The sequence below is a fragment of the Oryctolagus cuniculus genome, chromosome 3, assembly GCF_964237555.1.
Source record: "Oryctolagus cuniculus chromosome 3, mOryCun1.1, whole genome shotgun sequence".
In the NCBI taxonomy this organism is placed as follows: domain Eukaryota; kingdom Metazoa; phylum Chordata; class Mammalia; order Lagomorpha; family Leporidae; genus Oryctolagus; species Oryctolagus cuniculus.
The window spans coordinates 44,605,082-44,628,922 of record NC_091434.1 but is presented as its reverse complement, the minus strand read 5'-3'; the positions used below and the strand labels follow the sequence as shown (position 1 = coordinate 44,628,922).

The 23,841-nt window shown below is 40.0% G+C and overlaps 2 protein-coding genes across 7 annotated transcripts in view; one reads left to right on the top strand and one right to left on the bottom strand.

The window, feature by feature from the left end:
* The window catches only part of SLC39A10 (solute carrier family 39 member 10), a 147,514-nt gene extending 127,392 nt beyond the window's left edge, over nt 1-20,122 (top strand). For all 6 annotated transcript variants that reach the window (XM_008258853.4, XM_017342994.3, XM_017342995.3 and 3 more), the window contains 4 exons: nt 93-461; nt 1,879-1,959; nt 12,105-12,295; nt 17,319-20,122. In XM_008258853.4, the coding sequence (XP_008257075.1) occupies nt 93-461; nt 1,879-1,959; nt 12,105-12,295; nt 17,319-17,477 (800 nt within the window). In that variant the 3' untranslated portion in view covers nt 17,478-20,122. The remainder of the gene's footprint in view (nt 1-92; nt 462-1,878; nt 1,960-12,104; nt 12,296-17,318) is intronic.
* The window catches only part of DNAH7 (dynein axonemal heavy chain 7), a gene marked incomplete in the record, with an annotated part of 367,056 nt that continues 362,504 nt past the window's right edge, over nt 19,290-23,841 (bottom strand). Inside the window, 2 exon segments of the mRNA XM_070070446.1 lie at nt 19,290-20,524; nt 22,216-22,319. Of these exon segments, the coding sequence (XP_069926547.1) occupies nt 20,318-20,524; nt 22,216-22,319 (311 nt within the window).

The following is a 23,841-nucleotide window of genomic DNA, read 5'->3' as shown; positions in this document are numbered from 1 at the left end:
ATTCATTACACTGCCATTGTGCCTGGTTTTAAATGAGGAAATATGCGTGTATTTTACTTGATAGTAAGACATATCCTTTGCTATAAATGTAGGAACTGATGACTCAGTTGTTTCTGAAGATCGACTTAATGAAACTGAACTGACAGATTTAGAAGGCCAACAAGAATCCCCTCCTAAAAATTATCTGTGTGTAGAAGAGGAGAAAATCATGGACCATTCTCACAGCGATGGCTTACATACCATTCATGAGCATGATCTCCATGCTACTGCACATAACCACCACGAGGAGAATAAAACTGTGCTGAGGAAATACAATCATCAGTGGCACCACAAACATTCTCATCATTCACACGGTCCCTGCCACTCGGGATCAGATCTGAAAGAAACAGGAATAGCTAATATAGCGTGGATGGTAATCATGGGGGATGGCATCCACAACTTCAGTGACGGGCTGGCAATTGGTAAGTGGGCTTGGAACTCAGATTGTGAGTTGTAGTCCTGGAAGACTGTTCTTCTTTTTTCACTATTTCTATATTAGTCTTAGGAGCTATAATCTATAAGGTTGAAATGTGTGTGGAGCTTAGCACAGGTGCTGATATACCCCTGTAATTTGGTTTCTACAGAGGCTGTGGCTTTGTTTAATAGGTGTGTTGGGGGTATAAAGGTATGATATCTGCGTTTTTTTTTATCATGTTGGAAAAACTACCTTAACATTATACTTACATATACATTTACACATCCCTGAAAGAGAATAGTTTAATTTCAGTCTTGGGTTTAATACATTTTTCACTTGTTTGAAAAGGTGAAGAAATACAACACTAAAATCCATTACACTGGAGTCAGGGGTTAGCCTAGTGGTTAAGATGCCAGTTGAGAAGCCCACGTCCCATTCCTGGGTTTGATGCCTGGCTCCAACTCTGACTCCAGCTACCAGTTAGTGCAGACCCTGAAAGGCAATGATGGTGACTCAAGTAATTGGGTTCCTGCCACCCACATGGGAGACCTGGATTCAGTTCCTGGCTCCTGGCTCCTCCCCGTTCTCCGATCACAGTTGTTATGGGCATTTTGGGAGTAAATTCAGTGGAACGGAGCAGTCTCTCTCTTAATGTCTATCTACTTCTCAGGTAAATAAATAAAAAATTTTATTTATTTATTACCTGGAAAACGACTTTAAAAATACATTGCTCCAAACTAAAATACATTAGAATCTTGATTATATAAACCAGTATTACCTATTTAGACGAATATTAAACATGATCAATATGTGATTTCCTTCGAGATAGACTCTGTTAATCAACCTGAAGCAGGGTTTGATTTCTTTCAGAAACCAAGGACTGTATTTTTGAATTCGCACTACCTGTCAATACAAAAGAATTTGCTTGTAGATTCATGAATTTACATCTCTGATCATAGTCCTCCAGATGAAAAACAAACACTTATTTGTACCATTTCTATTCTTGGTGCAGAAAAATTTGGTTAAGGGTGTATGTAGCCATTTAAACATCTATAAATATAAATGTGAAAGAGCAAGTATAACCATGCACTTATAAGACTTAAAATTGAGCATCAAACTACTACTTAGAGATTCAGGCACTAAAAACTGTTATCCCCACCTGAGCTATTAATGAGTTAGAAAGCTATAGGCAAAGAGAATTTAATTCAATAGAGAATCTTGCTTTTATTGACTAGTGCTTTGTCTGGTTGTCACACGTATATTTTACCCTACTAGATGTTAAAAAAAAAAAACCAGTAGTGTGTAAGATAGATGGATCACTAATATATTATGAAGACAGGCAGAAGGGGCTACATCTGTCATCATTAATGAAAATGGAAAGCAGAATTTTAGTAAGTGTCATTTTTTTTTCTTATTCTTCTCAGGAGCAGCTTTCAGTGCTGGACTGACAGGAGGAATCAGTACCTCTATAGCCGTCTTCTGTCATGAACTGCCACATGAATTAGGTAATAAACCTTAAAAATTTTACCAGATTTCAGCAGATCTAAGACTTTTTCAATTGTAAATGCATCCTGGTTTCAGAAGTGTTAGAACATAAAGAATGGCTTATGGCAAATGTAAAGAGTCATTAGTAGTAAGACATATCTTGATCTTACAATATGAAAAAAAGTGTGCTTCTTAGATGAAATGGTAATTTCTGTATGCTTTTCTTTATATTCTGTAACATAATTATGATGAAGGGTCATTGATTATGACCAGTTCACTGAATATAATTTTGAAAAAGGAATTTCATTTCTTAATTTAAAAAACAGATTTTGCTGTTAACCCACTTTGATTTATTTCCTATACCATGTAAACTACGTTTCTTAAAGAATACTGGTAAAGTTTGCAGACTACATAATTGAACATTGTCCTGGATGTACCTAAAGTGGTATTTTCTTTGGTGGAAAGATAATATTGATGTCCAAAACAGTGAAATGATGGCTATTAAAGAAATTAGGAGTGGGCGTTTGACTCAGCAGTTAAGCCATCAATTGGGATGCCCACATAGGACATCGGAATGCCTAGCTTCAGTTCCTATCTCCACTGCTGATTCTAGCTTTCTGCCAGTGCACAGCCTGGGAAGCAGTGGTGATGGCTTAAGTGGCTTGGTCCCTGCTGCCCATATTTAACTGAAAGAATTACAGAGAGAGAGGTGGAGTCAGAGGTCTTCCATCGCTGGTTCCATCACTCCCCAAATGGCCACAACGGCCGGAGCTGAGCTGATCCAAAGCCAGGAGCTTCTTCCAGATCTCCCACATGAGTGCAGGGGCCCAAGGATTTGGGCCATCCTCCACTGCTTTCCCAGGCCATCAGCAGGGAGCTGGATCAGAAGTGGAATAGCCAGGACTCAAATTTGTGCTCATATGGGATGTCGGCACTGCAGGCGGATGCTTAACCTACTATGCCACAGTGACGGCCCCTTAGTAATTTGTTTTAACTACAGCAAAATAAAAATTTGATAAATAAGTGCAGCCATATTATTAAGAATCAGCATAGAAGCAGGTGTTCGGCACAGCAGTTAGGATACCTCTTGGGTTCCCTGCATCCCATATCAAACTGCTTGGCTTAGCTGTTGGCTCCACTTCGCCTAACTCCTGCCATTGCAAACCCTGGGAGACAGTAAGTGACTGCTTGAGAAATTGAGTCCCTGCCACCTGTGTGGAGACTAGGATTGAGTTCCTGGATCCTGGATTCAGCCTGGCCCAGCCCTGACTGTTCATAGACATTTGGGGAGTGAAGCAGCAGATGAAAGATCTCTTTCTGTCTGTTTGTCTCTATTTCTCTGCCTTTCAAATAATTAAAAATAAATTACATTTTAAAAAAGAATTAGCTAAGAGAAGGTGTAATGCTGTACATCTTTCCTTTCCCCTCAGGTGCATTAAGGGTTAAATAGAAATTGAAAATAATTTTTCTTTCTTTTTTTTTAAAGATTTATTTATTTTTATTTGAAAGTCGGTGTTAAACAGAGAGAGGAGAGGCAGAGAAGAGAGAGGTCTTTCATCCGATGGTTCATTCCCCAGATGGCCACAACGGCCAGAGCTGCGCCGATCCGAAGCCAGGAGCCAGGAGCTTCCTCTAGGTCTCCCACGTGGGTGCAGGGGCCCAAGGACTTGGGCCTTCTTCCACTGCTTTCCCAGGCCACAGCAGAGAGCTGGATCAGAAGTGGAGCAGCCAGGACTAGAACTGGTGCCCTTATGGAATGCTGGTGCTTCAAGCCAGGCTGTTAACAAGCTGCGCCAAAAATAATTTTTCATACTGTGCTAAATCATCCACAGAAGATTGAATACTCATTGTACAGATTTCTATAGACTTTTAACGTACATACAGGCATTTACAGTAATAAAGAACCTTAAAATATATACTTGTTTTTTGAAAATCTTATTTTAAAAAAGATTTTATTTATTTGAGAGGTAAAGTTACAAACAGAGGGTGGGAGAGACAGAGAAGTCTTCCATTGCTGATTCACTCCCCGAAAGCCACAATGGTTGGAGTTGAGTCGACCTGAAGCCAGGAGCCAGGAGCTTCCACCTGGTCTCCCACATGGGTACAGGGGCCCAAGTACTTGGGCCATCTTCTACTGCCTTCCCAGGCCATAGCAGAGAGCTGGTTCGGAAGAGGAGCAGCCGGGACCCAAACCAGTGCCTGCACAAGATGCCAGTGCTGAAGGCAGAGGCTTAGCCTACTATGCCCCAGTGCTGTCTCCCTAAAAATCTTTTATTTTTTTAAAATTTATTTTATTTATATGAAAGACAGAGTTACAGAGAGGTTGAGCTAGAGAGAGAGAGGTCTTCAACTCCGTTGGCTCACTCCCCAAATGACTGCAACAGCCAGAGCTGAGCTGATTCAAAGCCAGGAGACAGGAGCTTCCTCTGGGTCTCCCACACAGGTGTAGGGACCCAAGGACTTGGGCCATCCTCTACTGCTTTCCCAGGCCACAGCAGAGAGCTGGATCGGAAGAGGAGCAGCTGGGATTTGAACCAGCACCCATATGGGATGCCGGCACTGCAGGATGGAACTTTTATCCGCTGTGCCACAGTGCTGGCCCCTCCCTAAAAATCTTAAAAGTTGATTTAACATGTTAATGTAATAAAGCTTTGGGTTGTATTAATTGAACAGTGTTGAAGACATACCTTATTTGTTGTCTAATGATAGCTTGTGTCAGTGGAAAATATTGATTTACCAAAAGAATAGATTTGTATGTTCAGTATAAATCCCAGCTGTAGAGATTCTTTTGACTTGTTTTTAAATGTTTATACAGGTTCTTACTGAGAAGGGAGGTGAAGATAATACGCAGATACCTTTGACAGTGTATAACCTGAGATAAGATTAAAGCAAAATGCATTGTAAATGACAGTTTACTTAATACAAAGATCCCTATACAAAAATCATTAGTATTGCTATATGCCAGTGATCAACAATGGGAAATTGGAGTTTTTGAAAAGTACTGTTAAAATTATACCAAAAATATGAACTGATTAGCTTAGCTGTAACAATATCTGCATAGAATTGTATGGGGGAAACTACAGATCACCAACAGAAGTTATCAGAGGAGACTTATATGCAGGGATTTACCAGGCCCAGGGACCAAAAGACTCAATAGTGCTAAGATGTTAAAGTTCTTCCTAGAGACTCAGTGCATTCCCAGGCAAAAACCCAGCAGGCGTTTGGCAGAGATTACCAGTGTTTATATGGAAAGGGAGAGGATCTAGAATGGCCAGAAGAATTTTGGAAAGAGACAAGGTTGATTTCAAGACATACTATAAAGCCACAGTAATCAAATGGCTGGAATTGGTGAAAGAATAGACACATTAATCAGTGGAACAGAGCTTAGTATCCTTAGATATATGGCTATTTGTTTTCTGAAAGAAAGTACGAAGAAAATTCTGTGTAGAAGGGGTAGTATTTTCAACAAATGATACTGTAACAACTGGACATCCACCTGCCAAAAAGGAAAAAGAAAGAAAAAAACCTTTGACTTCTTGTACCACAAACATTAACTCAAAATAGGTCTTTAGATTTGAATGGAGAATCTAAAAATATTAAACTTATAGAAGAAAATACAAAGATTTGTGTCCTTGGATTAGGTGAATTGTTCTGAGATGTACTAAATCTATGATGTATTAAGGGAAAAAGTAATAAGCTGACGTCATCCAAATTAAAACTTTTCACAAAAGACACTGTTAAGCGAATAAAAAGACAAGCCATGACCTGGAAAAAAAATTTAGAAAATACATATGAAGGACTTTCTAGGACCAGAATATTTAATATAATATTTATATAATATATATTTAGTATATTATATTTAATATGCTGATTGGGAAGCAACCCAATAAAAATTTTTTTAATATGAGCAAAAGATTTGAATAGACATTTCACTAAAGAAGTTATACAAGGGGCTGGCATTGTGGCTTAGTGGGTAAATCAATCTGCCTGCGATGCTGGCAACCCATGTGGGTGCTTGTTTGAGTCCTGGCTGCCCCACTTCAACTCAGCTCGCTGCTAGTGCTGCTGGAAAAGCAGCAGAGGATGACCCCAGTCTTTGGGGCCCTGTCACCCATGTGGGAGACCCTAATGAAGCTCCTGGCTACTGGCTCCAGCCTGGCCCAGCTCTGGCTATTGCAGCCATTTGGGGAGTAAACCACCACATGGAAGATCTCTCTATCTCTCCCTCTCTGTCTCTGTAACTCTGCCTTTCATATAAATAAAATAAATCTTTAAAAACATAAAAAAAAGAAGTTATACGGGTGACATCCACATATTTTCAGGTGTTGGATTTGTCATTATGGATTGGCAAGGATGTGGAATAATTAGAACCCTGATACATTGCCAATCAGAAAGGAAAAGGTTAGAAATACATTTACTATATGGCCCAGCAATCCCATTCATAGATATATAACCAAGAGAATTGAAAATTCATGTTGACACAAAAGCCTGCTTATGAGTGTGTCATAATTTTCCCAGAACTGAAGGCAACCTAGATGTCCCTCAGCTGGTGAATATATTATGGTACCTTCATGGAAAACTACTGAACAATAAAAAAGCAAGTTTCTTTTTTTCGACAGGCAGAGTGGACAGTGAGAGAGAGAGAGAGAAAGGTCTTCCTTTTCCGTTGGTTCACCCCCCCAATGGTCGCTGCGGCCGGTGCACCGTGCTGATCTGAAGCCAGGAGCCAGGTAGTTCTCCTGGTCTCCCATGCGGGTGCAGGGCCTAAGGACTTGGACCATCCTCCTCTGCACTAGAGCAGAGAGCTGGACTGGAAGAGGCGTGACCGGGGCAGAATCCGGCGCCCCAACCGGGACTAGAACCCGGGGTGCCAGTGCCGCAGGAGGAGGATTAGCCTATTGAGCTGTGGCGCCAGCCAAAGTTTCTTAAATTCATAGTAACACAGATGACTCTTACATGCATTATACTCAGAGGACTACAGAGTGTATGTGACATTCTGGGGAAGACAAAATGCTGGGAACAGAAAGCAGTTCATTGATTGCCTTGGATATGGGGCCTCATTTTAGGGGGTGAGTGGAACAGTTCTAGAGTTGGTAATGGTTATATGGCATGTGTTTGTCTAAATTCACAGAACTCTGTATCCAAAAAAAGAGAATTGTGTATGTAAGTTATATTTCAGTTTTAGAAAGTAGTTGGGCAGTGGGCCTTGTGCTGTAGTGGGTTAAGCCACTGCTTGGGACACCAGCATCCCATATTGGACTGTGTTTTGAATTCCTGCTACTCCATGCTTACTATCCAGCTTCTTGCTAATGTCCCCAAGAAGCAGTGTTTGATGATCAAAGTCTTGAATTCCTGCCACCCACACGAGTCCCACTGAAGTTTTGGGCACCCGGCTTCAGCCTGGCCTAGCTCTGGCTGTTGCAGGCATTTGGAAAGTGAACCAGCAGATTTGGAATATCTCTGTCTATCTGTCCCTCTCTCTCTGTGTCACAATATCTTTCAAATAAATAAATCTTTTAAAATGTACAGCATTTTGAATCTTGATGAGTGAATTTGTGCTGTTTGGTTTTTAGGAGTGAAATAAATCATCTTGCTATCCAGAAATATCAAGGAAGACAACCAGATTGATATACTTTGTGCGGATGACACTGTTATTCATTCAGTGTTAAATAGTGCTCCTTTTTAAACTGCATTATGAAATTATAAAAGGAAGCAGTGCATTTCATACCCTAAAAGATACTTCCATAGTCTCATTTTGTGTTACTTAACATCCTGCCAAGTGAATAGCCCCCTTTGCATTGTTGGTGGGAGAATTATGGAAAACAGAGGGGAAACATGTGGAGGAAGAAGTTAGTGAGTTCTTTCCTTAGAGAAGGTGCGAAAGAAAGACCAGAAGAAGTTAAACAAAACCACAGGAGTGAGAATTCCAAGTCTCAGCTGGAGAATTAAGGTATTTAGGATCAGAAGCAAAATGATGTAGGGAACAAGTGTTAGATAGAAACTGGAAAATGGCAATTTAGAAGAAGTCACTGAGAGATGATCTTGCTACTTTATCTTAACTTTCAAAATAATGTAGTTTGTAACAGTTTGTCAGACTTATTATTTTTATTATTATTAATACCTTCTACTGACTTGTTACAGACTAGGATCCTGTAACCATGAGAGTTATTAGAAAGCAGATTATGAGGTTTCAATATGTACATTTTAGGATTCTTTTGTAAGGGAAAGAAACAAACCCATTCTGTGTTCTGCTAGCACTCTAAATACATGTTTTCTTCCTCTCTCTCTTTTTTAACAATGTCAATGTTATTTTACTTTTCAAAAAAGATTTTTATTTATTTGAAAGGCCAAGTTATACAGAGAGGGGGAGAGAAAGAGAGATATCTTCAATCCACTGATTCACTCCCCAAATGGCCACAACTGCTGGGCTGTGCCCAGTTCCAGGAGCCTGGAACTCCATCTGCCTCTCTCATGTTGAGTGCAGGTGCCCAAGCAGTTGGACCATTTTCTGTTGCTTTCCCAGGTGAATTAGCAGGGAACTGGATCAGAAGTGGAGCAGCAGGGACTCAAACCAGCATTCATATAGGATTCCAGCACCACAGGTGGCAACTTAACGTGCTGTGCCACAACTCTGGCCCCAAAGTTGTTGCTTTTCAGCTGTTAGTAGAATTTTGCTCTTCTATATCTTTCTTGTGGGGAGCAACTCGGACTAGACTAAGTTACTGGAATTAAGACTTATTCTATGCATCTGCTCTCCCACAATATGGCGCTGAGAAGGGAGAAACAGCTTCTACACAGCTGCCTCCAGTTCAACCAATAAACTGTAGGACCTGCTCCTGATTGGAGGAGAGCAGCGTACTCGGCGTGTGGGTAGCAGAGTTGGGATTGGTGGAAGAGGACTATAAAGGAGGAGAGAGACAACCTGCACCAGGAACATCTATCTGAAGGAACACCTGTGCAGCCCCCGAGAGAGCCGGCCGGCGGTGTGCCGCTCCCCCGCGGAAGTGGGGAAAGTGGCCAGGGGGAACCGCCCTTCCACGGAGGTGGAAGAGACGGTAGCCAACCCGGGAAGAACCAGCAGCAAACCCGGGGAGGGCCGAGCAGACAAAAGAACAGCGCAGGGTCCTGTGTCGTTCCTCCACGAAGACGGGGAGCGATACTTTCTGAGCAATAATTTTTTTCTATCCCTAATATTCAAACTTTGGAATGGAAAAGTCTCCTGCTCCTTCGTCTTTTTTGTCCATTGAGGCATTTGATTTGTGTGTATGTGTCATGCCCCTAGGAAAAGAACTCCAAGATTTTCCCCTCCTGTGTGATTTTGTCTTTCCTCAGCTCAGTGATCATGGGCTGTTCCAAAGTTGCCAGTGCAACTGTGCTTTATCATCACGGTTAGAAATGGGATGTTCGTTTGGAGCACAGCCCATAAAGAATCTGGTGGTTGCTCCCTTCTCAGCATCGCTGATGCTCTTCGAAGCACAGCAAAGCATTCTTGGGCACCGTTACAGTAGCACAGGGAGACTGTGGAGAGAGCTCTCTCCTAACATTTTTAGCATTTGCAGAATTCAGGTTTAATTTTTTCCATGGGAAAATAAATGTAAACATAATATAAAATAGATTGAAAGAAGCTGGCTGTTACCTCTCATTTTCTTTCCTTATTTTTATTTTTACCTCTAAAGATTTATTTATTTGAAAGGCAAAGTACAGAGAATGGCAGAGACAGAGAGAGAAAAAGATCTTCCATCCACTGGTTCATTCCTCAAAAGGCTGCAGCGACTAGGACTGGGCCAGGCAAAAGCCAGGAGCCTGGAACTCAATCCAGGTCTTCCAAGTGGGTGGCATGATCCCAAGCACTTTCCTGGATGCATTAGCAAGGAGCTGGATCAGAAGTGGAACAACTGGGACTCCAGCTAGTATTCATATGGGATGCTGGCATTGCTACTGTGCCACAATGCAGGCACTACCTCTTCTTTTTTTAGGCTGTCTTCCTTCAAAGAAAGCAGAACAGGGGCCGGTGCTGTGGCGCAGCAGGTAAATGCCCTGGTCTGAGGCACTGGCATCCCATATGGGCACTGGTTTGAGACCCGGCTGCTCCTCTTCCGATCCAGCTCTCTGCTGTGGCCTGGGAGATCAGTGGAGGATGGCCCAGGTCCTTGGGCCCCTGTACCCACGTGGGAGACCCCGGGGAGACTCCTGGCTCCTGGCTTCGGATCTGAGAAGCTCCAGCCATTGCAGCCATCTGGGGAGTGAACCAGTGGATGGAAGACCTCTCGCTCGCTCTCTCTCTCTCTCTCTCTATCTGCCTCTACCTCTCTTAGTGTAACTTTGACTTTCAAATAAATAAATAAATCTTTAAAAAAAAAAAAAGGCAGAACAGTGACTGGTTCTTGTGTTTTTCTTGATTCTTTCATTTGAAGTCATGTAAGATTGATCTAGGCCGGCACCATGGCTCACTTGGCTAATCCTCCACCTGCGGCGCCAGCACCCTGGGTTCTAGTCCCGTTTGGGGCACTGGGTACTAGTACCGGTTGCTCCTCTTCCAGTCTAGCTCTCTGCTGTGGCTCGGGAGGGCACTGGAGGATGGCCCAAGTGCTTGGGCCCCTGCACCTGCCTGGGAGACCAGGAGAAGCACCTGGCTCCTGGCTTTAGATCGGCACAGCACTCGCCATGGCAGCAGTTGGGGGAGTGAACCAACGGAAGGAAGACCTTTCTCTCTGTCTCTCTCTCTCACTGTCTAACTCTGTCAAAAAATAAAAATAAAAAAATCCAGGATCTATAAAGAGCTCAAGAAACTCAACAACAACAAAACAAACAATCCAGATAAAAAATGTGCGAAGGACATAAACAGGCATTTTTCAAAGGATAAAATTCAGATGGCCAGCAGACACTTGAAAAAAATGCTCAGGATCACTCAGGGAAATACAAATAAAAACCACAATGAGGTTTCACCTCACCCCAATTAGAATGGCTAATATTAAACAAGGAAAAGAAAAAAGGGCCGGCGCCGTGGCTCACTTGGTTAATCCTCCACCTGCGGCGCCGGCATCCCTTATGGGCGCCGGGTTCTAGTCCTGGCTGCCCCTCTTCCAGTCCAGCTCTCTGCTGTGGCCCAGGAGGGCAGTGGAGGAGGGCCCAAGTGTTTGGGCCCTGCACCCGCATGGGAGGCCAGGAAGAAGCACCTGGTTCCTGGCTTCGGATCGGCGTAGCAGCCATTTAGGGGGTGAACCAACGGAAGAAAGACCTTTCTCTCTGTTTGTTTCTCTCACTGTCTATAACTCTACCTGTCAAATAAAAAAAAAAAATGCTGGCAACAGTGTGGAGAAAAACTTACCCTAATACACTGATGGTTGGAATGTAAACTAGTACAACCATTATGGGAGATAAATGTAGGGATGTCTCAGAAATCTGAAAATAGATCTACCACATGACCCACCCATCCCACTCCTGGGAATTCACCCAAAGGAAATGTAATCAGCACATAAAAGAATCATCTGTACCCTCATGTTTATTGCAGCTCAATTCCCAGTAGTAAAGATACAGGATCAACTCAGATGTCCATCAGCTGATAACTGGATAAAGAAAATGTGGTGTATATGCACTATGGAATACTACTCAGCCATTTAAAAAAAGAATAAAGCCCTGTCTTTTGCAACAAAATGGATGCAACTGGAAACCATTATGCTTAGTGAAATTAGCCAGTCATTAGAAGACAAATATGTTTTCTCTGTTATGTGGCAATTAATGTACAGGAAAAAAAAATAGGAATGAAATGGATATATTGTGATATGATTGTTTTTAGCTCTTGTTTATATTCCTGTGGAACTGTAGTCTTCCTACTTTTTACACATTGGATATTATGTTTAGTGATGAATTAAGCTTGTGATTATAGACTGTATTGAAAAATTAAAGAAAAAGGAAAGGAGGGGGGTTGCGGGAGGGAGAGGGGGAGTGAGGGAAGTATGGTATCTTCTTAGAACTGTTCCTATCAAATATGTGAAATATGTTCTATTTATATTAAAAAAATTTTAAATAAATAAGCTTTTAGTAAGCAAAATTAAATTTTATATAATATCAGGTACTAATAGTATATCTTTTTATATTATTCATTTTGGATTTTTTCACTGAAATTCTATTATTTTAAAGCTCTCCCGTTATGTTTTAATTGCAGGTGATTTTGCAGTTCTTCTTAAAGCAGGCATGACTGTAAAGCAAGCAATTGTATACAACCTCCTCTCTGCCATGATGGCTTACATAGGCATGCTCATAGGCACAGCTGTCGGCCAGTACGCCAATAACATCACACTTTGGATCTTTGCAATCACTGCAGGCATGTTCCTCTATGTAGCCTTGGTGGACATGGTAAGATGCTTTATTTTGTGTTGTACTAAACCTGCAAATGGACTATTTTTAAAGATATAACTCATTGTAAAAACATGTGATATACCAAATAATATATTAGGAAAAGGTATTTAAGTAGGAAGATTCTTTTTTTAGAAACCAGTTGACATACTGACAGATTCTGACCAAATGATTTACTGTTGAAGTAATCATCAATACGGTTGAGGGGTGTAATTACAGAGCTACTGTAGTATTTTGAACACCTTGTAATTTTGATGTGAAAGTTTTATCATTGTTACAAAATGATTTTTTTCAGCTTGCTTTATGACTAACAAGAAAGAAATAATATAGCTATTAGGTAAGCCAGTCTTTTGCAGGAAATGGTATATGCAAGAGGATATTTATGCAAGGTATTTTCATTATACCCTTTTTATTTTAAGAATTTATTTGAAAGGCAGTGTTACAGAGAGAAAGGGAGAGAGAGAGAGAGAAGTCTTCCATCCCCTGGTTCACTCCCCAAAGGGCTGCAGTGGCCGGATCTGAGCCCATCTGAAGTCAGGAGCCAGGAGCTTCTTTTGTGTCTCCCATGTGGGAGCAGGGGCCCAAAGATTTGGTCCATCTTCTACTGATTTCCCAGGCACTAGCAGAGAGCTGGATCAGAAGTGGAGCAGCCGGGACTCGAACCGGTGCCCATATGGGATGCCTGCACTGCAGGCAACGGCTTTACTTGCTACCCCACAGCACCAGCCCCTCATTATATACATTTTTCCATTATTTACTTCTTTATTTATTTGAAAGGCAGAGTGATAGAGAGGGAGAGACAGATTTTCCTTCCACTCATTCGATCCTCAAATGACCACAATGGCTAGGACTGAGCTAGGCTGAAGCCAGGAGTAGGGAACTCCATGCAGGCCTACATGGGTGGCAGGGGCTGAGGCATTTGGGCCAATCTGGCTGCCTTTTCTGGTGTATTCCCAGGAAGCTGAATTGGAAATGGAAAAGCCAGGACTCAAACCAACTGTGATGTGGGATGCCAGTGTCATGAGTGGTATTTTAACCAGCTGTGCCAATGATGGTCCTTCCTTGACCTTTCTGAAAACCCTTCATATTCCACAGATTTATGTAATTTCTCTTATTTTTAACTTGGCTTAAGATTGATCTAAACATGAACAATTTTACTTTAATTTCCCTAATAGAGCTTTTACAGAACTAGCAATTTGGGGGCCAGTGCTGTGGTGCAGTAGGTTAATCCTCTTCCTGCAGTGCCAGTATCCCATATGGGTGCTGGTTCTAGTCCCAGCTGCTCTTCTGATCCAGCTGCCTGCTATGGCCTGGGAAAGCACAGAGGATGGCCCAAGTGCTTGGGTCCCTGCACCTGCATGGGAGCCCTGGAAGAAGCTCCTGGCTCCTGGCTACAGATTGGCCCAGCTCCGCTGTTGAAGCCATTTGGGAAGTGAACCAGTGAATGGAAGACCTTTCTCTCTTTCTTTCTCACTGCCTATAACTCTACCTCTCAAATAAATAAAATCTTAAAAAAAAAAAAAAAAAAAAAAAACCAAAAAAAAACCACAAGAACTACCAAGTTGGTTAGTTCTTGTACTTCTTAAAGTCAGTAATGACATTTATTTTTCTGCCTGGTAAGACCTATCACATAGTCTCATTTTAAATTATATAGCCTAACTTTTTTTTAATAGCATTTTTAAAAAAGATTTTTATTTACTTATCTGAGGGATAGAGTTGCAGACAGAGAGACCGAGAGGCAGAGAGAAAGGTCTTCCCTCTGCTGGTTCACTCCCTAAAAAGTTGCAATGGCCAGAGCTGAGTTGATCCAAAGCCAGGAGCCAGGAGCTGCTTCTTCCAGGTCTCCCACATGGGTGCAGGGGCCCAAACACTTGGGCCATCTTCAGTTGCTTTCTCAGGGTGTTAGCAGAGAGCTGGATCAGAAGAGAAGCAGCTGGGACTTGAACCATTGTCGATATGGGATGCCAGGACCACCGAGTCAGCCCAATAGCCTGAATTTTTAGTCACAGAACTAATACCTTATTTAGTAAAGTTTAAAAATATAAACAAACAAAAAAAAGAAATGATTATTTTCTATTACTGAGAGGTAACCATTTCCTTTCTCTCTTCTCAGACTTCTCATCCCTCATTTCCTATCTTTACCCTCAGCTGATAACCTTGCCTTCTATTCCATTGGAACACTGAAGCCTTCAAGATACTTTCCCCCACGTTCAATACCACCTCTGCTCACCTTGTGGCATCTGTGGTCATTCACTTTCTGTCCTGTTACCACAAAGAAGTGTGCATGTTCCTATCTAAGGCCAGCTCCTTCAAACTCTTTCCTAGAACTCAGCCCCTCTTGCCGACTCTCCAAAATTCCTTCCTCTTTTTCTTGCATCATTTTCCCTTCTTCTGGATCTCTCCCATGTGCATATAAACCTTATATTACTTTCCCTTCCTAAAAAGGTGGAAGAGCAATCTTTGGCCTGTGGTTAAAACATTACTTGAGATATCCATGTCCATATCACGGTGCCGGGGTTCCCATCCTGGCTCCACTGCCGATTCCAGCACCGGCCAGTAACGTTCATCCTGGGAGGCACTGATAACAGCTCAAATAGTTTGGTCCCTGCCACCCATGTGGGAGATCTGCATTGGGTTCTCAGCTCTCAGCTTTAGCCTTGGCCTGGTCCAGGCTTACGGTTGCAGGCATTTGGAGAATGATCCAATAGGTGGGAGATGTATTCATCCTCTCTCTCTCTCTCTCTCTCTCTCTCCCCCCTCTCTCTCTCTTTCCCTCTCTCCTCTTCTTTCCTCTCTCCTTCTCCCAGCTTTTCAAGACAAGAAAGAGCCTTTTTCACAAGTGACAGAATGGAATCTCCTCTTCATCACTCAACCCACTGCTTTCCTTCCCTCTTTTAGCAAATTTTTCCCCAAGAATCCCTGTGGGCTTAAAATACATCAGTACATTACCTGTGGGAATTTTGGTGATCTTTTCTGAGAGGTTTTTTTTGGCAATAATACGTTGTTTTACATTTTAACCTCAAGTAAAATGTCAGGATTGATGAAGTCAGTAGAGAGTAATTGTTTCAAAGATAACTAATGCATACATTTTGAGAGTGTAATTGTAGGCTGGAGGAGAGGGGAATAAAGAAGGAACACAGTATTTGCCTGATAAACAGCCAAAGCATAGAATTTTTTTTTTTTCAGTATTTGACTAAAATACATCATATGGGTAACTGTCTTCAAAAAAAACAATTGTTGGTAGTTATACTTTGGTCATTAGCTTTCTTATGTAAGAAAATGTTTTAAAAGACATTTTGAGCACAAGTGTTGTCCCCTTGAGCCCTGGCTGGAGCTCCCCGGCCCCACTGGGCACCCACCTCTAGATACCTGCTGAAGGAGAAGGTGTTCTACGAAGCCACAGAGGCACATTTCAAAGAAAAGAGCCTTCGGTGGAAATATCAATTAGTGTTTACCCAGGTGCATAAAACCAAATGTAAAAATACAAGACACATGAACAAGGAAGACAATGTTACCCCAAATGGAACACAACAGTACTTTAGTGTTAGATTGTAAAGATGAGGAGGTTGACAATGCCTGAAAAGGAAGTCGAAAGAATGATCATAAGATTACTCAAAAATATAGAGAAGCAGATACATGAGTTTAAAAAATCCACAAATGTGAAACATCATTGTGTTTTTTATTTGCCTTTCCCTAATGGCTGGTGATCCTGACCATTTTTTCATGCGTCTGTTAGCCATGTGTATTCTGACCACAATGGCGTGAAGCTGGAAATTAACAACATAAGAAAGTCTAGAAAATATGGAAACTGGACAACATGCTCCTTAGTGAACAATGGGTCATAGAAGAAATCCAAAAGGAAATAAAAAAATTCCTAGAAACAAATGAAGAGAACAACACAACATATCAAAACGTAGGGGATACAACAAAAGTGGTGTTAAAAAGAAAGTTTATAGCAGTTAGAGCCTGCATCAAGAAATCAGAAAGGCATCAAATAAATACCTAACAATGCATCTATAGGACCTAGAAAAACAAGAACACATAAAACCCAACTTTAGTAGGAGGAAAGAAATAATAAAAATCAGAGAATAAACAAAATTGAAATAAACTATTCAAAAGGTCAGTTATACAAAGAGCTGATGTTTTGAAGAAAATAAACAAAATTGATACATCATTGGCTCAACTAAACGAACAAAATCATAAAATCAGAGATGACAATGGGATTTTTAATGGATATCACAGAATTAAAAAGAACCATCAGAAATTACTACAGACAGCTATATGCCAATGAATTGGAAAATCTAAAAGAAATGGATAGATTTCTGGACACACAAAATTTACCAAAATTGAGGCACAAAGACATAGAGAAATAAATAGAAAAATAACCAAGACACAGATTTATTCAGTAATAAAGACCCTATCAGCAAAGAAAAGCCCAGGATTGATGGCTTCACTGCTGAATTCTGCCAAACTTCTATAGAACAGCTAATCACAGTTAACTATTAAACTGTTCCAAACATTTGAAAGAGAATCCTCCCAAACTCTTAATTTGAGGTCAGCATCACCTTAATTCCAAAACCAGAAAAAGATACAACAATGAGTGAATTCAAAAGGCTTCCATGGCCTAGGCAGCGCATGTCAAGGGCCTCAGGTGATCACTGACATACCTAAAAGTGTTAATTGTTAAATTAACAACAGGAGTCACTGCACTAACTTCCCATGCAGAACCTCTAACCTTTAAGAGTTGTATTATAATTACGTCTTATTGTAGCTAATATATAGAGAACAAAAAAAAGTATGAGTGAAATTGATATCCTGAGATTTGATTATTGTTTAGTATAGCCCTTGTCTATATTCCTGAGGAACAGTGGTATTTCTACTTACAGACAAAAATTTTTTGAGCAGGAGTATCATACATAATTGCTTTCTTTTTTTATTTATTTGACAGGTAGAGTTATAGACAGTGAAATAGAGACAGAGAAAGGTCATAATTGCTTTTTAAAAAAATCTGTTTGTTTTTCAGCTTCCAGAAATGTTGCATGGTGATGGTGACAATGAAGAACATGGCTTTTGTCCAGTAGGGCAATTCATTCTTCAGAATCTGGGATTGCTATTTGGATTTGCCATCATGCTAGTGATTGCCCTCTATGAAGACAAAATTGTGTTTGACATCCAGTTTTGATCATTCCCAGTCATCTCTATTGATTACGAGAATGTTACCATGCAGCTTTGCATCTGTCCCTTGTACTGTATGCACATTGCTCAAAGGAAAGTCAGTGGCTTGCACTACTTACAAGTTCCCTAGATTTGAGCCTAACCACAAAAGACTGGTGCTCAGTACTGTTTCCCCTGTGTGAAGGGGTCTTTTAAAAATATAAAGCTTGTGATAAAGAGAGGAGAAAATGGGACTCCATGAACCAGTGTTGATATAGGTTTGATTAAGACTTAAAAAAATCATATAAAACACTAAAGTAGTCTCTTTATTAGTAGAAACTTCTGTGGCTATGCAGAAATAGAAATTGAACCAAAAAATCATTTAAACTTTAAAAATATTTTAAATGGACTTTGGGTAATGTTTTTGTGTGTGCTAAGAATGGATAGTAGTGTCCTTTAATTCAACTGCATATATTCATATGGTAATAGGGATCAACTTGACACAACTTTGAAACTGCATAAAGTAGACTATAGAAACTAGAGGAAAGCTCAGGCTGCATTAGAGTATGAATTTAGCATTGGGAAAAGCCCTTATTCTTGAATCTAGAGTTACTATTTTTGTATATATTTGCATAGTGTTTAAACTTGCAGCCTAAACTACTGAAATTTGTGATTGTATGTTTGTGTGAGCTTCAGTTTAATGAAAAGATTCATAATGGTTCTTTGTATTATAATACTTGGTGTTTGGGGGTATTTTTCTGTTTGTTTTTTTTGTTTGTTTGTTTTTGTTTTTTAATTTTGTTTTTTATTTTAGGCTTTGCGGGGAGGGGGTTCAGAGCATGTGGTCAAATGTTTATTCCTTAAAATTGTATCCCTCTAGAAAATATAAAAGAAATGAACCCAAACATAGTCGAAATACTCAGTTTTCCAACTTTAACAGTACTCACTTGTTAGTTGGGAAATTAAAAGTACTGAATGTTCACATTACCAGTTTGCCATTGGAACCATGAGCACATGCTGTGGCTGGTGGTAAAGTTGTAAGGCAGAAAATCCAAGTTGACCACGTCTGCACCAAGTGTCAATTAAAGCAGCTACCAGGATATACTCCATTGATATGGAGGCTGTCATGGTACCAAGTGACTTGGAAAACAGTTCAGCTAAAATCACTTGATCATTTTGTGCCAAGACAAGCTGTCGGTGCCTGATAGGGATCAGTCTCTTTTTTAGGTGCCATGTTCTCCTACCTTAATTGTGACTGATTTGTGAGAAGTGCAAGCCATGTTTATCCTGAATTCTGGCTTAATAATTTATAGTAGTAGTTGGCTGCATGTAGCTTTCTTTTTACGCCAGTGCCACACGGTCTTCATTTATGCCGGGTAAACTGTATTGGAACTGTGCAGCTAGCTTTGTTTTAATCTGCTTGGCAACCAGTGTAGCTGCTTTAAAAATCATAATTGTTCAAATATGTGAGAGCCAAACTCCTTCCATTCCATTTTAAATGTTTTTGTGTAGTCCTCTTCCTTTCCCCAATTCCATTCCTCTTACTCTATGAACTTTTTAAAACAAAAGCGAAATGTTCAGAGCAGCACATGCACCCATGTATTCATAGGTTGTTGTCAGCGTTTCTTCACGCAGTGAGCAGGGGAGCTTAGGTGTGTTGTTATTTCCTTAACTTGTGCTTGAATTTGGAAAAAAAAAAAAAAAGCAAACTTTTTTTCCTGGCTCTCTCTCTCTGGCCTCCTTGTAATAGTAGGAGTTTTATAGATTACTTTCAGCACTGGGCACTGAATTAGGACAGTCCTCATCTCATTGCTGGGCCCTTCAAGCAACCTAGCTAAAAGGTGCTGATATTTTATTTCATACTGCCAACTTCAAGTGATTCAACTTGCTTTCTGAACCAAGATATATTTATAGTTCATTTTTTTTGGTTTTTATACCTGTGGAGGATTCTGCATTCCAGCATTAAATTTGCTTCATTTAAAAACTTTTATGAAAAGCAACAGCTGGAATATACTCCCAGTCTTAAAATAAATGCCTGATTTATAGCAAATGGGTTATGCTGAAGTATATAAACTTTTATATCCTCTCGAAAGTGGTATTATCTTTATTTGCTAGATTTTTTTAACCTTTTAAGAGGGCTGTAATAGTTGCTGCTAGTATTTTGTTAGGGTTCCACCAGTATTTAGTTTTACATCATTCTAATGTGTAGTTTCAAGTCTTACTCGACAATCTGAATTCCACTACATTTCTGTTTGGCTCCAACATTCCATTTAGCTTGACCAGTCTAATTTAACAAGTGTTTGTTGGAGGTCATTAATGTTACTTGTACAATGCTGTCACTGTGTGACATCCGTATGAATTTTGGTGTATATCACATTGCATTCAATCAGCTGTGATTATGCTTAGAAATACTATAGTAACTAGATGCAGTGTGAATTTTTTCCATTAACAGTAAGTCAGTGGCTTAAATGTGATTATGGTCCTGCAAGGTGATACTTGCTAAAATATCTAAACTTTTTTGTTGTTGTAACTGAATCATTTTTTAAAAATTTATAAAGCTGGAAATGATCAAATGCTGTTTTTTTTCTTTTGTCAACAGTGGTGTGTCATTTTATGTATGTTCCTAATGCTTACGGAACTCTCCCAAAATAAAGTTATTCAAAAAGAGCAAAACCACTAATGTGTTTTCTTTAGTCTTAATTTCAGAATTTTTTCCACTGAAGTATGAATTATTTTAAATGTAGACTACATTTGCACATAAGTAAATTCCTAATGAAGTATTAATCAAATTTATTTAAGCCAAAATAAGGTTGTTTAGACATCTAATCATCTAACAAGAAAGAGAAGCTAGGAAATGACATCTCTGGGTTATGAATTAAGTTGGCATAACAGTGCTACACCACGTCCAATCCAGTGCTCCTTGGGTTGGTCTGAAGGAAGAGTCATGGCAATCACAAAATTTGTAGAATGGCCAGTGGTGGACAAGGTTCCTCTCCGCTCACTCGTCTTATACAATGGAGCAACGTAACTTGGTCGTTTGGGTATTTCTGCCCTCTTACAAGGTTTAAGCCACATCTGGAAGAAATGACACCTAAAGTCAAGATTGTTACATTTTATATCTGAGCTTAAAATTCTAGTCTCAGAGTAAGTTAGTTATGTCTGCCAATATCTATGGCCTAAATAGATTTCATTTTTGTTAGCAGTGTTGTGATTGCTAAAGACATTTTTTTAGAACTTTCATAATTAACTTCAGAACTACTTTAGAAACTATGAGAAAAAATATTTTTCTGCCTACTCTATCAAAAAGTACATTAGTCACCTCTTCACATACTTACCTGGGTATGACTTGTGCTTAAGGAGAGAATTGCCACAACTGATACTCAGGATCATGTGCCTTAGTAATTGAAAGCCAGTCTCAAAACATTCTGAAGGGATTTTTTTAAACCATTTAGTGAGTACAAATTTCTTAAGAACAACTTTAGGAATATAGTGATTCTTCCCATCATACCGGCCCTCCCACCCCACCACCTCCTCTTCCCATCCCCAGTCCCATGCTCCATTAAGAAAACAACAACAAAAAAATCAATGGCTGTATAACTAGATTACCTGTTCATTTTAGCTGTCCCCTCACAGTACCTGTTGCAGCTGCTCTGAGGACTGCCTATCTGTGCTGCTCCCAGAGTCCCAACAATGCACCCTGTATTTCAATATATCATGCCAGACCTACCCTTCAAACTGTGTGGAAATCTAACCATTTTCTTCTAATGCTGTAGCAGATGAGAACTTTAATTATATTTGTATAGCTTAATTTGCTCATACTGAAGATCAGTGCCTAGAAAACTTAGATTTGCATGAGGGTGGTTTTCATATAGTAATCTTTTAATCTGCAAGTTTCACATTTTAGGTAGAAGTATATGTAAGAAAAAAGTTCATGGAAAATGTGTATTATGAAAAAACTGGATTTCAGAAGTCTTTTCACCAAAATAAACTTAACCTTTTGATTCTGTTTTCCACAAGCTTTTAAATGCTGCATCTGTATGTGTGCGTGTGTGCATGTATACAGTTCATTTTTCTTATTCATGAAGTCCATATCTGCAAATTTCTCACAAAACTTATTTCCAGTAAATTTAACTTATTAGTCCAGTTTCTAAAATCAACACTGGCACCACTTTTGTGGTCACCAGCAGATAGGTGCCAAGCAACAAAGATTTCAGTTGATCTGCATTTGACATACATGTCCCCAGCTAAGGCTTAACGGGTATTAACAGAAAGCTAAGGCTTTCTGGTTTCATTCCATTTCATGTTCTATGCAGTGCCAAGTTTTTCACATTTTTAGGTCTCTGTATTGGTGATTTCAGTGTTAAAAATGACTCCCTCGTGCAGTGTGGCAGTGCTGTCTAGGGTGTTCCTACAGGCAGGAATGCTGTGATGAGCCTTGAGGGAAAAGTGCCATGAGCCTCCTTCAGGCATGAGTTACTGAATGAAGTCAAGAATATTAAATAAGTTCTCTCTGAATGGAAACAAAACAAGATAGAGTGTGGATACGCTAACAAAAATGCTGTGATTACAGAAGGTCAAGCCTGTGTTTACCCTAGGAGCTGTGGTTCACAATTCACTAATTCACTAATTCAATAATTAACATGAATGGCAAGAATTAACTTCATATGAGTGGAAGCTATTAAACATATTCAATGTTTTATAAAACAAAATCATTTTTATATAAATACATATAAAGATAGTACCCCTCCATGTATATATATACTAACCACAGGCAATGTATCATAAAGAATTTTGGGATGTGATTCTGCAAGTTTCTTAATCTTTCTATTCCAGGAAGCTCCATCCAGAAATAATCCATGAATGAAAACACCTAAATATAAGGGGAATATGTTAACACTATAAATACGCATATCAATTTGAGTTCTGAACCTGCAGTTACTACATGTGAATACTATACAAGTGATACAACATTAGCAAGCAGTCTAAGGCTTGTTCTAAAATGAAAGCAATCTCCTGAATGTTTTAACATTAATTATTTCAGGAATATGCCTAGTACAGTTATGCACCAGTGAAATCAGGTATGGAAGACAAAAAAGGCAGAGAAGAGGCCGATGGTGTGGTGTAGTAGGTAAAGCTGCTGCCCACAGTGCCGGCATCCCACATGGACGCTGGTTCAAGTCCCAGCTGCTGCACTTCAATCCAGCTCCCTGCTAATGGCCTGGGAAAGGAGTGGAAGATTCCCCAAGTGCTTGTGCCCCTGCACCCACATGGCTCCTGGCTTCAGATCTGCCCAACTCTGGCTGTACCAGCCATTTGGGGAGTGAACCAGCAGGTGGAAGACCCCTCTCTCTGTCTCTCCCTGTCTGTAACTCTGCCTCTGAAATAAATAAATCTTTTTAAAAGGGGGGGGGGGCGGGGCAAGGAATTTTAAACTAGTCCATGGGAAATCCTCTGTGTTAAACATTATCAGATGGGTATTTTTAATTGGCCAGTGATCATAAAGTGTTGTCAGAAGCTATGATATCCAGAGGAAAGAAACAATTTATGTGAGTACAGGATCCAAAACCTAAGCAGCATATGAACAAAATTCCCTTCCATAGTTCCCTAGAGTTGTGAGAGTTAAATTTCTTCTCCCCTTTTAGAACTTATATTCACTGCCAAGACCTCTCCCCTTAGTTGTGTGATGAATGGATACATGGAGGAACTTTCTCTAAAATGTAATTTTATAAACTAATAACTGAAGAAGAGCAAAAATTAAGAAATCAAACCCAGGTCACCTATTGCTATCCATATCTGTAAATCCTCATGAATTGAATGCAAGTATCTGCACATAAAAATATTCATTGTAATTGTTGCCCAGATGGCAATGGAAAAGGAAAACAAAGACTGAGGCAATCCATTTAACTCCAGAACCTGTTTTGTCATCTAGAGAACAAAAGGAAAAACATTCGGGAAGCAGTAATGCTTGAGTAGTGAAATCGGCTCACAGAGGTGAATGTGCTTTCTAGAGAATTATATGAAAATCCATAGGAGTGGTACTGTTAGGTAGGAGTTTCTGAAGTGATGCAAATGTGTTTCTGTGCTGTCCAATAGTGCAGCCACTAGCTATGGAGGTCTATCAAACACGGATATGGCTATTATAACCAAGGGACTGAATTTTAAGTTTTATCTCATTTTTAATTATAGTTACATTTAAATGACCACATATAAATAGTTTAGAAATGGATGCTGGAGGGGAGACATACCATTTCTCCCCTCTGGGTTTTAGCTGATGGAAAGAAAAAGTTGGGAACAGGGGAAGTAGAGAGCTTTGTAATACTATGTGGAAACAGGAGAAAAGGAGAGCCTACACAGGCTGTTTACCGTGGTCTCACTGTATTGTAAGCAGAGCC